Source organism: Pleuronectes platessa, chromosome 1 (assembly GCF_947347685.1).
Source record: "Pleuronectes platessa chromosome 1, fPlePla1.1, whole genome shotgun sequence".
In the NCBI taxonomy this organism is placed as follows: Eukaryota; Metazoa; Chordata; class Actinopteri; order Pleuronectiformes; family Pleuronectidae; genus Pleuronectes; species Pleuronectes platessa.
In genome coordinates, this window is record NC_070626.1 from 8,461,890 (window position 1) to 8,475,263 (window position 13,374).

General features: G+C 40.3%; 1 protein-coding gene across 7 annotated transcripts in view; it reads right to left on the reverse strand.

Moving 5' to 3' along the window:
- LOC128439456 (A-kinase anchor protein 13) overlaps positions 1 to 13,374 on the reverse strand; it is a 113,475-nt gene that overhangs the window by 85,606 nt on the left and 14,495 nt on the right. For all 7 annotated transcript variants that reach the window (XM_053421933.1, XM_053421932.1, XM_053421935.1 and 4 more), the window contains exon 2: positions 8,815 to 8,858. In XM_053421933.1, the coding sequence (XP_053277908.1) occupies positions 8,815 to 8,847 (33 nt within the window). In that variant the 5' untranslated portion in view covers positions 8,848 to 8,858. The remainder of the gene's footprint in view (positions 1 to 8,814; positions 8,859 to 13,374) is intronic.

Consider the following 13,374-nt stretch of genomic DNA (forward strand, 5'->3'; position numbering starts at 1 on the left):
ATGGCTCCAAATGTAAATGTCCACTTGAGATCGGATCACAAAAAACACATGTTAATACTAGGTGTGTACAGGGAAGAATGCATTTGGATTTGATTTATCAGACCACATTAGGAGTTGATCAAGGAAGCATGCACCTTTTCATTAAGCACTTCTTTAACAAAAAAAACTGTGACGGTTACGAATGCACCCCTGACTCCATTAAAGACTAGTTAGATGAGATAGAGTATCTAGAATACGACAAAGCTGGAACGTGTGTAACGGTCCAGGTATTTAAAAAACACAAACAAGACAAAAACTACCACTCCAAATTAAACTCAATCCTCCTTCTCTGGCAGCGCAATTAGGCAACTGCATCTGTTCAGCCATAGACAAATCAAATGGATTGAGAACTACTTTATCGATCCGTCACTGAGCCAGAAAACATGCAGCCTGCTTGTACCATGATTTTATAAAGCTGGTAACCCCAGACACTGGTATTGTGTGTGGTGTGTGTGTGTGTGTGTGTGTGTGTGTGTGTGTGTGTGTGTGTGTGTGTGTGTGTGTGTGTGTGTGTGTGTGTGTGTGTGAACTTGCTACAGTGTGAATTTCAAAGTGTGACTTTCAAAGTGTGTATGTAAACGTATAAAAAATGTGGCTCCATTTTATCAGGCTTGATGCCAATAGCACACGTTGGAAAGAACATTTCTGCATATGCCGGCAACACAAAAACTTAAGAGCAGAAGCGAATACAGCCATTCTTGAGAACAGCCTTCTTCACAATCTCACCCACCAGATTCAACCGGCGCTGACTGGGAATCCAAACACCATTGATCACTTAGGATAGATTTAAGTCCAATGCCTGGTGTCATTTATGAACTACAAACCTTCTCGACTGGATCTTCTAGGACTCAAAATATGAACTGGGTCACAGAGTATATGCTTTGTGGAGACTGACAGTTTTCCCACAGCCACAGTTGTTTGCAGCAATTACACTAATGCATCAATGTTAATACGATAATGATTTATTTATGCTGAAATGCAGCACATCACATCATTAACAAACAAACACAGAGGCAGACGCAGAGGCAAATGACAGGGATGAAAAATTGAGGAGCAGCTTGACTTTTTGAAGAATCGATGAAAGACCTCTGTATGTCAAAGAGGAGGTGGAACAAAAATAAATTTTACAAAAGGGAAGGAAAAATGATTTACGGCATCACATCTTTAAAATGTGATTTTATATCAACTATTCCAGCTATTTCACGGGGAAATTAAGGATAACAGTCTTTGCCAGAGCCCTGCTCCATACTGGAAGCTCTCTTCACCTGAAGTCAACTGCAGCAGTTATGGAAATAGATGCAGGTTATTGAGTGTATTCACTTTCCACAACCATATGTTCCAGTTTGAAGCACATGACACAAAGCACTGACCCTCAGTTTGCTGAGAGTTGAGTAAGAGTGTCGAGATATTAAAGGAGATAGGGTGAGGTGGGATTTCTTTTTATTCTTTAAACAATCTAAAACAACCAAATGTAAAAGAAATTGATTAAAGCGTGTGTTTGTCTGCAACGTTAGCTTAAACCTAGGGTTTGTAATCCTGGAAATGCTAGCAAGGGCCTGACGCGATTTGAAAAAATCCATCAAAGCTACGCCCCAAAACACATAAATGCCCACTGTCTGACAAATGGTAGAAGCGGGCTTTTCCAAGAATTGCACGCTAACTTCTGGCTATCGTCTCTACTCCAGCGGTATAGGTCTCTCTGGTTGAAGACTGGTCATGTGCAGTGAGAGTACGCTAGCCAATCATTTTCATCCCTATTAAATCCGATTGAAATGATTGGTCATGTTTATACAGTCCTATGGAGGGCCACAGACACACAATTTTCAACTTTTTGTTCTTTTCATTTTTCGCACATTACAAGTGTAATCAACCCCCACTGGCTCAGGGTGAATCCAGTTGAGGATCCCCTCTGTGTTCACAGATCAACTTCTCCTGGATTTATACTGACATTATACCAGGAGGCCAGGAGTATGAAGTCCGTAGAAAATGCGGAGCTTCTGACTCGGACATTTGCATTCACACAAGCACCTCCTCCGAAAAAAACACGGAGGAACAGCAGAGTTCAGTGCATATCTAAAAGCAGCTTATTGGACCAACCCATTTTCAACTACCTTATACACTGTTTCTACACTTTTCCCCGTTTATAGTTTTTTTGGTATTCGTTTCTTACTCTTGTTGACGGTAAAGGAAAATCACAGTAGCTGGGGCCAGGCCCAAACATAGCAGCCTTACTAGGTAGTGTGTCTCCCTATGATTGCAGCTTGTTTCAGCAACCCATTTTCAACTTAATCATATAATGTTGAGGATCCGTGTAGAACCTGGTCATTGGTGTTCAGAGCTCATACAAAAGTTAGGAACTGTATCCTGCCCTCTACTTCAGTTGGGGAACGAGAACTGGCTTACCAGATTTTAGAATCAAATTCAACTTAAACTCAGTTTAAATATATTTCGGACAACATCTTGTCCCAGCCTACTGTACATTTTTCAAACCAGACGATATAAAATGTCTTGCCCAAGTATTTATGTTCCAATGACAAAATACAATTATACAAAGATCATTGTGGTGCCTCTTTTCTTCCAAAGTGACAACTGGATGCTTTGTATGTGAGCGTTGTGGGATATGATGAAGTGTCATCTGAGGACAGACTGAGGAGGAGGAGAAGCAAACAAAATAGGGATATTGTTCAAAATTAGCTGTTTTCAACTGGGGGACGGCAGCTTTTCAACAGCGAGGAGGGATAATGGGACATTTCATCCCACTTGTTGTGACCAATGTTGCAGTCCTTTCGCCAGCCCAGTCCAATATGAAACATCCTAATATGGCAGCTGGTGATGGCTAGTGTCAAGGACAGCTAAACCGTCAGGGTTAAAGGTGCTTCTTATGAGGCGGTAGCCTCAAGGCCTTGCTCCACAGCGGGGGGAACAGCAGGTAGACAGCAGTGAGGCTTACCAGTAGCTTTGGGATTGTCAAGTCTCTGTTTGGCAAGCCGCTGATGCTGCTGCTGAACAATGTGAGGGAGAAAATGTGCCCGAAGTTGACCATATAGCCAGAGGCCACAGGAGGAGAAACAGCCTGGAGTAACCATCTGAGAGCAGGGACTTAATGCACGGAATGGCATCATGGAGGATGCATGCTTTGCTATGCACAGAGAGTCACAGCTTTAACCAGCAGAGGCACTGGCATAAATTAGATGTAGATGGATGGAGGCCAGCAGGCATGACATTATCTCCATTAAAAACGAATATCTTATCTCAAGACAATTAGCAACGCCTGTACGATACATAGCCTGTTTTCCAATGGTCAAAAATACACTAGAACCTATTAATGTGGCTTTTGTCTGCAATGTGAATGGATACAATCAGTGATCACAGGGAGTCCAACTACTGTGTATCAGCTCAGATAGAAAACATCCTAAAGACAGAAAATTGTATATGTTGGCCAATTAAAGATATATACTGTATTTGTGTATATTTTATCTAACGTGTGAATATGACAACTTTTTTACACAACATAAATCAGAAAAAGATTGTGCTAATTTAGAAATTGTGTCTAATCTCAAATAAAAGACAAAAAATGATCACCAAATGCTCCTGCTATCCAAATACAGAACCAACAATACACTTCAAAAACTTATTATCTCTTTTGCAACTACAAATCAAAACTAAATGCCCAATGGGTCCTGAAAATCTCGTTCAGACTCTAAATTATGTTTTGAGGAACTGAGAGGATTTGAACCAGAGTGCATTCGTGAATTGGCACTCTATGTGAAAATAAAGACTGTAAAATAACTTCCATACCCTCACTACAAAGGAGAGGCAAACGAAAAAAAATGTGTATACGCTGTGGGTTGGTTGAAAATCCCTTCAGTCACAAAACAAAACAGGGACATTTTGACACAATTGATGCTAAAATTATTTGTGACAGCAGCACAGCTGCCTCACATTTTGTCTAAAGTAATATCCATCCATTATTATTGCTGTATATTTTCCACCAAAAAAGACACAAAATTTATATTTTTCAATTCTGCTCTGGTTACTGTTTACCTTCTCAGTTATGATTGCTTGTAATCAATCTCATATAAATCAATACTTATGCAACAGATGAAATATATTAACCAGTTGAAAACAATATCAACAGAATAATTGTCAGTGAGAATGCTCATGTGGTGGTAGAGGGTGGAGGTAGAGAAACAGAGATGTGAAACAACTGCCAGAGCTGCTTCAGGAAACACAGCTGCACAGAGCAACCTTTGCAAAACATGCAAACAAGCTGCCCCACCCCGCTCACACACACAAAACAGTAACAATAGCTATGATGCAAATGAGAACTCAGCAGAGTGCAAACCCCCGTCAAAGCCCAGGAACACTGAGAAATCAATGAAAAAATATTCTCACAATTTTAAAGAAAGTGAAAAAAAAAAATCTTATCTCCACTCCCTGATCCAGATCCGCATGAAAGTTAAATGGGTTCTTCCTTGACCCATATCACATCATTCCCCAAAGTTTCATTGAAATTGGTTCAGTAGTTTTTGTTTAATCCTTCTAACTAGCCAAAAAACAAACAAACACTGATGCCTCCTTGGCTGAAGTATCAATCGCATGCCAGCATGCAAAAAATAAAACCTTTATGAAACTAGTGTGTGTCCATCTTAACTCAGAGGGCTAAAGCAGCCGTTTTAAAGCAATGTGACATGCACAAATGGAGTTCTTTCAGCCACACCGTATGACTGTGCTCTGCTGGTAATAAGTACTTAACAAAGTGACCTGCTGAGGTATTGACCTGCTAATCATGGAACTTCGATGGTGAACAGGCAGCTTTTAGGCAGCATCAAAAGAACAGCTGGAGGCTATGAACCCACCCCCCTCTTTTTAAATATGTGTGAGTGTAGCCCTTTCCACACATCCTGCAAGTGTATCCTCCAGCTAAAGGCCGAATTTGAGTACTGCGACTGCAACCGCGGAAGGCCACGCAGTTGCATCGACGGACTCGTTTTGGTTTATGCTTCTCTAACGTGTTGCGCGTGTTCCAACGCAATTCAACGTCAGAACACTAGGCAGAGTAATTTTTTTTGTCGAAGACAAAACACACAAAGAAGAGACGTCTTCTTCTTCGTAGACATCGCCACTCCGGCTCCTCATAGCCTTTTTCTGGCGGACAAATCCGCCAGTCGTGTGACGGGTTATACAAGTGGTCATACTTTCGGATCTCTTCTGCCAAGTGCTCATCTATTTGGTCCATATTCGTTCTTCTAAATCTTCCGTGATTTCCACGTATTATGGGGCATGAAACCTAGACTCCAGACGGGATGTAGTAAGCAGACCAATCACAAGCCTTGCGGGCTGCGTGAGGCTCGCGTCGCTTTGTCATATAATTAGAAAATTGGCGGGCGGACGCACGCAAGCCGCAAGAGGGCACGCGAGGGGCGTGTTGCGTGTCTTGCGTGCATGCGTGCGTGCGTGCAACCGGACTATAAATCGGCCTTAACCAGGTAAGGCAGTGCTTGGTTTTTAGATGATAATTTACCAACTAACTCCACAAACACCTGTCTATCTTTCTTTATGTCTGTATGTCAAAGGCATATTTAACCATATGTCTTATCAGCATGTTTAGTGTTAAGTGCATCATATACTTTGCATGAAGAGACTCCCCATTATTGAAGAACACCCTCATTTTTAAAGTTTATCATCAATTAAAAGGAAACAATCATCCTTTAATTTCTATACTGATTACCTGATAAATTACAATCAATCTTTGACCGAAGTCATTCTTAAAGAACTATAAGTAAATCATTACAATGGATTTAAATTAGGTTAAGTTGTCTTCAGACATCAACTAAATTGGGTTCCAATATTTTTCAGACTTTGTCTTTCCCATGTGTAAAACTTAAAGGGAGATTCAGACAACACATTCAGGCGAGGGTGGATGGGTAGAACATGCAGGAGGCAGAACACGATGTCTAAACCCCGCTGCAGAAATCACAGATATTATTTCACAGCACATCGTCAACGTTGTCACCTCTTGACAAACGTTCTTGAATCTCAACCGATGCGTGTTAGAAACGTCATCAACCCGTGCACTAGCTTGCTGGGATTTTTTCGAATGGGCTCACTGAAACCTTTTTCAGATATTATACTAGATATGTTCTTGTGCAAATTACTAAAGCATTTTTGATTTCACATACGTCTGAAATCCATTTTGGTGAATGAGAAATTTAGATAAAAAAATCTGATTTTATCCTTTTAAGTCAGTCTTGAAGGCAGAATTCATTAAATGCGTTTTTAAAAAGCACAATTACAGGTCAACTACTTCATCCCTATGAGTGTTGTCACTGTGAAATGCTGTGATATGTATCCAAGTTCTGATGAGTAACTAACCCCCTTACTACACGCCTGGTTCCACTGAAGAGTCAGACTGTAAATCACAGATAAGGTCGTCTCTGTGGTTAATGTATGAACCGGTCTAGCCTTTAGAGACATACACCCACAAACACACAGATGCCTCTGACCTATCTTGTGTCCTGTGTGCTTTCCTTGCCTATTAGACTACTCAGACACACACTATTTTTCAAAACTCGACACATCATTTGAGATTTTGCAATTCAAAGTGAAGACATTTAGGGATCAGTGTAACGCTACCATATTGTGTTTAGAAACAATTTAACCCCCTGAAAGCATTGAGGTAAAAAACAAAGGTTCAGTGTGTAGAATTTCGTAACATCTACTGGTGAAATTGCATGTTGCAGCTGAATAGCCCTCACCTCACCCACCCCTTCCAAACATGAAAGAGAACCTGTAATAGCCTTCAGTTGCCATTAAAACTCAAAAGGTGTTTAGTTTGTCCAGTTTGGCGACTGTAAAAAACATGACGGCCTTCGTAGAGAAGATACCACTAGTGAAAACATAACTAGGGCTATTTTATATTAAATAAGAAATGATTGCCAATAGATCCATTTCACTTAAATCTTACCCACTGAACCTTTAACAGAACATGTCTGTTTCTAATCGTACTGTTACTCAGAGTTCTGAATCAGCAATATATTCTCATCATCAAAAAAGGACAAAAGGAAAAATAAACTCAGAGGAAACTACTTTTGGGGGGGGGGGGGGGGGGGGAGATTTATATACACTGCTCCAAAAAAATCAAGGGAACGATCATCACAACAAAACACCAAGTCAGTTAAACTTCAGGGATAACTATCTGTCCATTTAGAAAGCACAGGTGGTTGTGAACCTATTTCACCTGCATTGGTGCAAATGAAAGTGGCAACAGGTGCAATGAAGAGGCAAAAGCAAGTTTACCTCCAATAAAGGGAATATTTCTGCGAGTGGTGGCCACAGACAATTGCTCTCTCCTTATTTTTCTCTAGTGTTGTTTTCTGCCAGTGTCCTTGTCAATACTGGAAGCATGAGGTACCTGCTGCCCAATCGGGTTGCAGAGGTAGTCCAGCTCCTCCAGAATGGCACATCCATACATGCAGGCACAAGAAGGTTTGGAAGCAGGTATAGAGGTTACTTCAGCGACCTGAGATGGCCTCAGCAATTAACTTCATGTCCTCCACCCGTACTACATTATCTAGCTTCATTGGTAAGCAGACATACAAGGCACCTGACTCCAGAGATGTTCCTCGAACCCAAGCCAATATAAGTGGGAGGATTGCGTCAGGAGGGAATCCAGCACAAAAACATAAAAAAAACAATGCCACATGAAAATAGGGGCATGAAGATTCACTGTGGCAAACCCCTGATAGTTAAAGCCAAACGAAAAGAAGTATAGTCTAAAAAAAAAGTAAATATCCCAGTAGACCAAGGAATGTTTAGGGATTGTCAACACCTGGGGAAAGATAACACGATCATCATGTTGAAAGACCCTAAAGTCCAGGTAAGTGGTTACAACAGGGACAAATAAAGATAAAAATAAACGCTAAACTTTGAATGATATTATCTGCAATTTGACCCTTAACTCATTGCACATGATCAAAAGGAGGCGTAGAAATTTAGTTGAGGCTTGAGATATTCATCCACCACATCCACAAAGGTTCTCTTGTTGCTCCGCTCTGTAGGGAAACTAACTGCATAAAATCGTTGTTTCTGCAAAGTAAAGGCCTTTTACTTCTTTGTCAAACATCCAATACCCCAGGAGACACAGTAGCTGAACAAAAGTAACTTTGAAGTAGGCTACAGACTTTTCTTTCTCATTCACACACACAAATCATATGAATGGATGAAGCCAATAAACTAAAAATAATTTTAAAAAATTCCACTTTTACATCAGCAGTCTTGTTTTTGTCTCATGTTAGTCATTTCTTCACAGATCATCAGGGTCTATTTTTATAAAATCATCAGACCATCAAATGGTTCTTATTTCATCAAATTGATACCATGTAAAAACATGATGAATAGACTACACAGTGGAGGGCAGTGAAATGAACACAGACTGTTGTGCATGTTCCCCAGCCAAACATTAAAATAGCAAGTTGATTTTCATGCAGCCCAATGTATTCTCAAATATCCTCCCTGCACACCCACACAACTGATTTTAGCTCACAGATAATTTTACCTGTTCCTGGTTTGAAGTCCAGAAATGTTTGGCTATTCCAGTAATTACGTGAGATCATCAAACTGAAAATTAACAAGATGGAAGTTGTCTACATCCACATTCCTGAGAAGAGGTCTGAAAGTGAGAACACCTGTGTGGGTGTTATGGGGTGTTCGGAGAAACCGAAAAGTATACACTGCAGAAACTGCTGCTTTGGAAGTATGAATGGTGATACTTACATACAATGGAGCTTGTTGTGGATTGAGTTTCATGTCCCTGGACACTGTAAAAAGAAGAAGCAAATGAGACGTTTTAGCTTTGTGGTATATTATATTATATAAAACATATTGCATTCCACTAAAGCTGATGTGGCTAACATGTTGCCTGTTTAGCACCAGACACGGAGCAACATTAGCATTCATTTTGAGCCATTTATCCGGCCTCCCCACAAATATTCACTTTCATTGCAGAAAGATAACAAATAAACACATTTCCCCAAACCCTGAAATGTTTAGTAAAAAGGGTTATTTTGCAATGGCTTCTGATAATTCTAGTCAACTCTAATTTGTTAGTGTTGTTCTTTTCGCAGTTGAACAAGCTGCTGTTATGCTTAACTAGGACAAAACCCTGCCAACAAACTGCTCTTGATTACAAGAGTTACCCTTTTTCGACAAAATGCATCTAGTCAGGACATCGTTGTCAACAAGGTGACAGCTAAGCTTGATCCTGGCAGTAGTCCCAACACTGTTAATAGTGCATGATTACAGAACATGGACACACTGATTCACACATGGGAGCACACGCTCTCATCGTCCTACCTATCGGTGCTTGTTTGTATGCTGCAGCAATGAGTCCCGCTAATCACCAATTAACTTATCATTAAGCATAAAAAGCCATGGAGCTAAACAACCAAAGCACAATACTTTGCCTCTTCTATGTGGGTTTATGCTGGACAGATCAGTTAGCAGGATTTAGCAGCTCATGTTCACGTTTGATTCCCCACTCCCAGTCTGGGACACAGGCCTCAAAGCTGTTTTCTGGGCACAAGGTCAGGAGCAGTGGGTGTGTAATTAAATCCAAACAAACATATTACAGCTGTACACTTGAGGACAAATGGATTGGAAACCTTTGTATTGAACTTTCTTGAAGAGATATTGCTTGCATTCATCTATGAGTCAAGGGACTGGCCGGCTCTGAGAGCCTGTATTCTCCTCAGTTATTTGGAGAGACAATTTTCTTTTGTTTGCCGTTCCCTGGCACTAAAGCAAGTCCTTGCTGCTGGCCTCAGTGGTCAGCAGTGCATTAATCACATGCACCCTACAGCGGAGGAGGCGGCGACAAAAGGCCAGGACCTAATGAATTCAGCAGAGTACACCAAAAGAGTCAACGCTGGACTAAACAGTGAGCCGAGGCACAGCAAGGCCAATTCACATTATTTAGCCAAATTCAAACGTTTTTTCCCACTTTTTCTGCTAAAATAAATGGGCCTGAGCTAGAATTAGGCGGATCAAGTAAGGGGATAATCAGTAGCTCTAATAATACTCTGGAGTCTAAGCCTCTTGCCTTAAGTGCACTGGGCCAGGGACCAGCTTCCTCACCACATGCAGGACTTTGACTAATAAGACTCTCACATAATGTCCCCAACAGTCTCAGTGGTTGTATATGGGACATTTGTCAGTTCCCGTTGCTCTCTATATGACCACTCTGCAGCATGTGACCACACGTGGGTTGGGGTCTTGCTTCGACAGGACAGATCACCTTTAACAATTCACCTATCCGATGTGCTATTGGCCACCAGATTAACTGACTTGTTGTATAATAAAAACATATTTGGTAGCAAGTAAGTATATTACTACATTTAATTTTCATTGTTTATCACAAAATTGATAACATTGTTCATCCAGGGAAGGTTTGCTGAGCTCCCCATGTGAGCTCCACTCACTCCACTCTGTATAGTCACACCTGGCAGGTGCACACAAGAGCTCAGTCTGCAAAGCAATGATCACTTTCTAAGCTCAAGAGCACATCAGCAGTAATTGTATTAAATGTAAGAACGTGAGGCAATCTGCCTGTAATCACTTTTTATATGCCCAGCTGATAACAATATTACACTTAATAAATTATAAAAATAAAAGTTAACATTAATCAACCTAAAGTCTTGCATCCCCAAATTTCTCCACACCTATACATGTAGTCTTAGTCTAAGATATAGTTTATACTACAGGGCAACTATAGTTAGCACATCAATAATGCTGGTCACTCATGTTCAGTCTCTTGAATGTCACGTTTTTGTGGATGGTTAGTAAGCTTGCTTACCGACGGAGTGAGTACAGGATCCCAAGAAACATGATATTGACTGGAGTTCACTTCAAAAAACTGTGACTGATGAAACAGTTTTTATCAATATTTATCATAGAACCATGATTTACAAAGAGCAGAGTTTGCAGCTTCAAGCTCATGGTTGAAGACACTTCAGCAAGAAATACGACTCTAGAATGCGGTATTCTCTTGCATAAGCCAGGAAAAGATGGCATCTGAAAGTAAAATACTATTTAGGCCCAGCAGTGACTGACTGAGTTCAGACACTGAGGTTAGAAAGATACACAGTTTCACTAACCTCCAACAATAATAACCATTAGTAAATCGAGGTAGAAAACATTTAGCTGCTGTTTCTCATTGTATGTGTTTCTGAGAGTCGTTGCCATTAAAACAACAAACCTTGAAAGCGGATTGTCAGATCAGCTGTCACGAATTACACGTAGGTGTCTGCCTGCATTTCCCACAAATCAAACAGAGTGACACATCTTTTTTATAATGGTTTGTTACATGTCACAGTCATGGGTGCTAATCTCTTTCATTCATATTTAAAGTTATGTATTTGAGTAACATGATATTCAGAATTTGGGTCAACCAGGACCAAAAAGGACACTACATTTTGAAGCAGAAATTATTTAATTCCTACTGTGTTTCTATTCAAATAAAAAAAGTCTCCCTGTTTCTCATTACTAAAACCAACTATGAGAAACAGGGTTTCATTGTGCTCCAAAAGGTTCTTTATGTTCTCCTTAATTTTTCAACTCAAGTGTTGTCCTTTGGAGAAAAGTAAGCCTTCAGCCCTCCGTGGATCCTTTAACTACAATACTTGATATAGGGGACATGGTAACACTGAATAAACTGATTGCTGTATCACAAAAGGCAGCATTATTTTCACAGAGGTAACTAAATTCCAAGCAATTCACTGCAACAAGATATTTTGGAGCTGTGGAAAATGCTTGAGCTTAAGTTATAGTGTAATGCCATAAAATGGGGGGGGGGGGGGGGGGTGGATTTGAATTGAAAAACATTGGAAACCGACCATTTCTACAATTTCTCAGGTGATGAATAAAACGTATCAGGATTAAACTGCACAAAGTTTAGGTTTGAGTAAGCCCAACAGATGTCACTATTAAGTTTTGGACTTCCGGTTTAGTTAAGAGAGGAATGGGCCTGAGTGACAATGATATATTTAGAAAAATGTATTATCTCCACAGAAGCTCTATATGTAACACATAATCTTGTCAATTCTTCAAACAAGGTGAGGAACCTTAGTTAACAACTTGTGCATCCTCGTTGTAATTTAGGAATAAAACCTGGTGTCCAAACCCCACTCTGTTTCTTTCTATGGTAATAGAAGAACCTTGAGAAATGACATTCCCTAAGCTCAACCTACGGCCACCCAACACCTGCCTATAGACATTGCACAACCCATTAACTCCACCTAAAACATTGGGTGCAAGCAGCCTTCTGCCAAGCTCCTTAGAGTCTTTATAATGGCAGAAACTGCCTTTAATTTTTCTTCCTGTGCTGCAAGAAGGCCACAAAGAGACAGGGCATCAGCTAAGTTCAAGTGCATAGCCGTCAAAAATGGACCGATAAATCAAGAGACAAAAGCCCCTCAATGGGGAAATAGCAGTAGTAATGCAACGAGTCAGAGGTGGGAATGGACCCGTTATGGCTTCCACAGGTCCCCTGGCTATCAAAATAAGCCATAATAGCCATGTGACTGTAATGTGAATGGGAGGACTGAATAGGATAGCTTCACAAATCATTAATCGGGCTGTCTCCTACACCTTTCTCAATAATCAGCTGAGACTGAGGATTCCCCAACACAAACACATGCATAGGACAGATTATGACAACAGCTCATTAGCTAATATTAACATGTATTGCCCATGTCCATGCATGTGTAAATGTCACAGGTCAAGTAAAAAACAGTATTTGTACTGCTAACCCTAGTAGCCACAGGAACAGCTTAATTTCCCTTTAAATTATTCAATCAATTATTTTTTAAACAAACCTTTAATGAATTTTTTCCGTATGCATTTTATTTATTTATTTATATTCTAACAATACATATCTGTTGCATCCTCTTCAGTCATGAGATGATGATAATTTCTAATGTAAGTTTGAAGCAAAACAAACCAGTTATTCACTTTGTTGCGTGTAATCATCTCACAAGATCAACTTTTTTAACTCCTTCTGATCAAAGGCAATCTACTATAAGATCTGATGGCATTAAAACATGAAAGTAACTCAATGAATGGTGCGAGGAACAGTAGACAGTTGGTAGATCAGAGGGGACTGGAAGACTGTGACGGCATCAACATAATCTTTCCCGTCAGCACCACTCCCTCTGGGACTTCCTGTAGGAACATTTGAGTCTTGTCCAAAGGCCACAGTCCTTTAAAATACTAAAACAAATGCATGTGCCCATTGCAAGTCAAGGTTGAAGCAGTTTGTAGGAGCGGAGGATATATAAA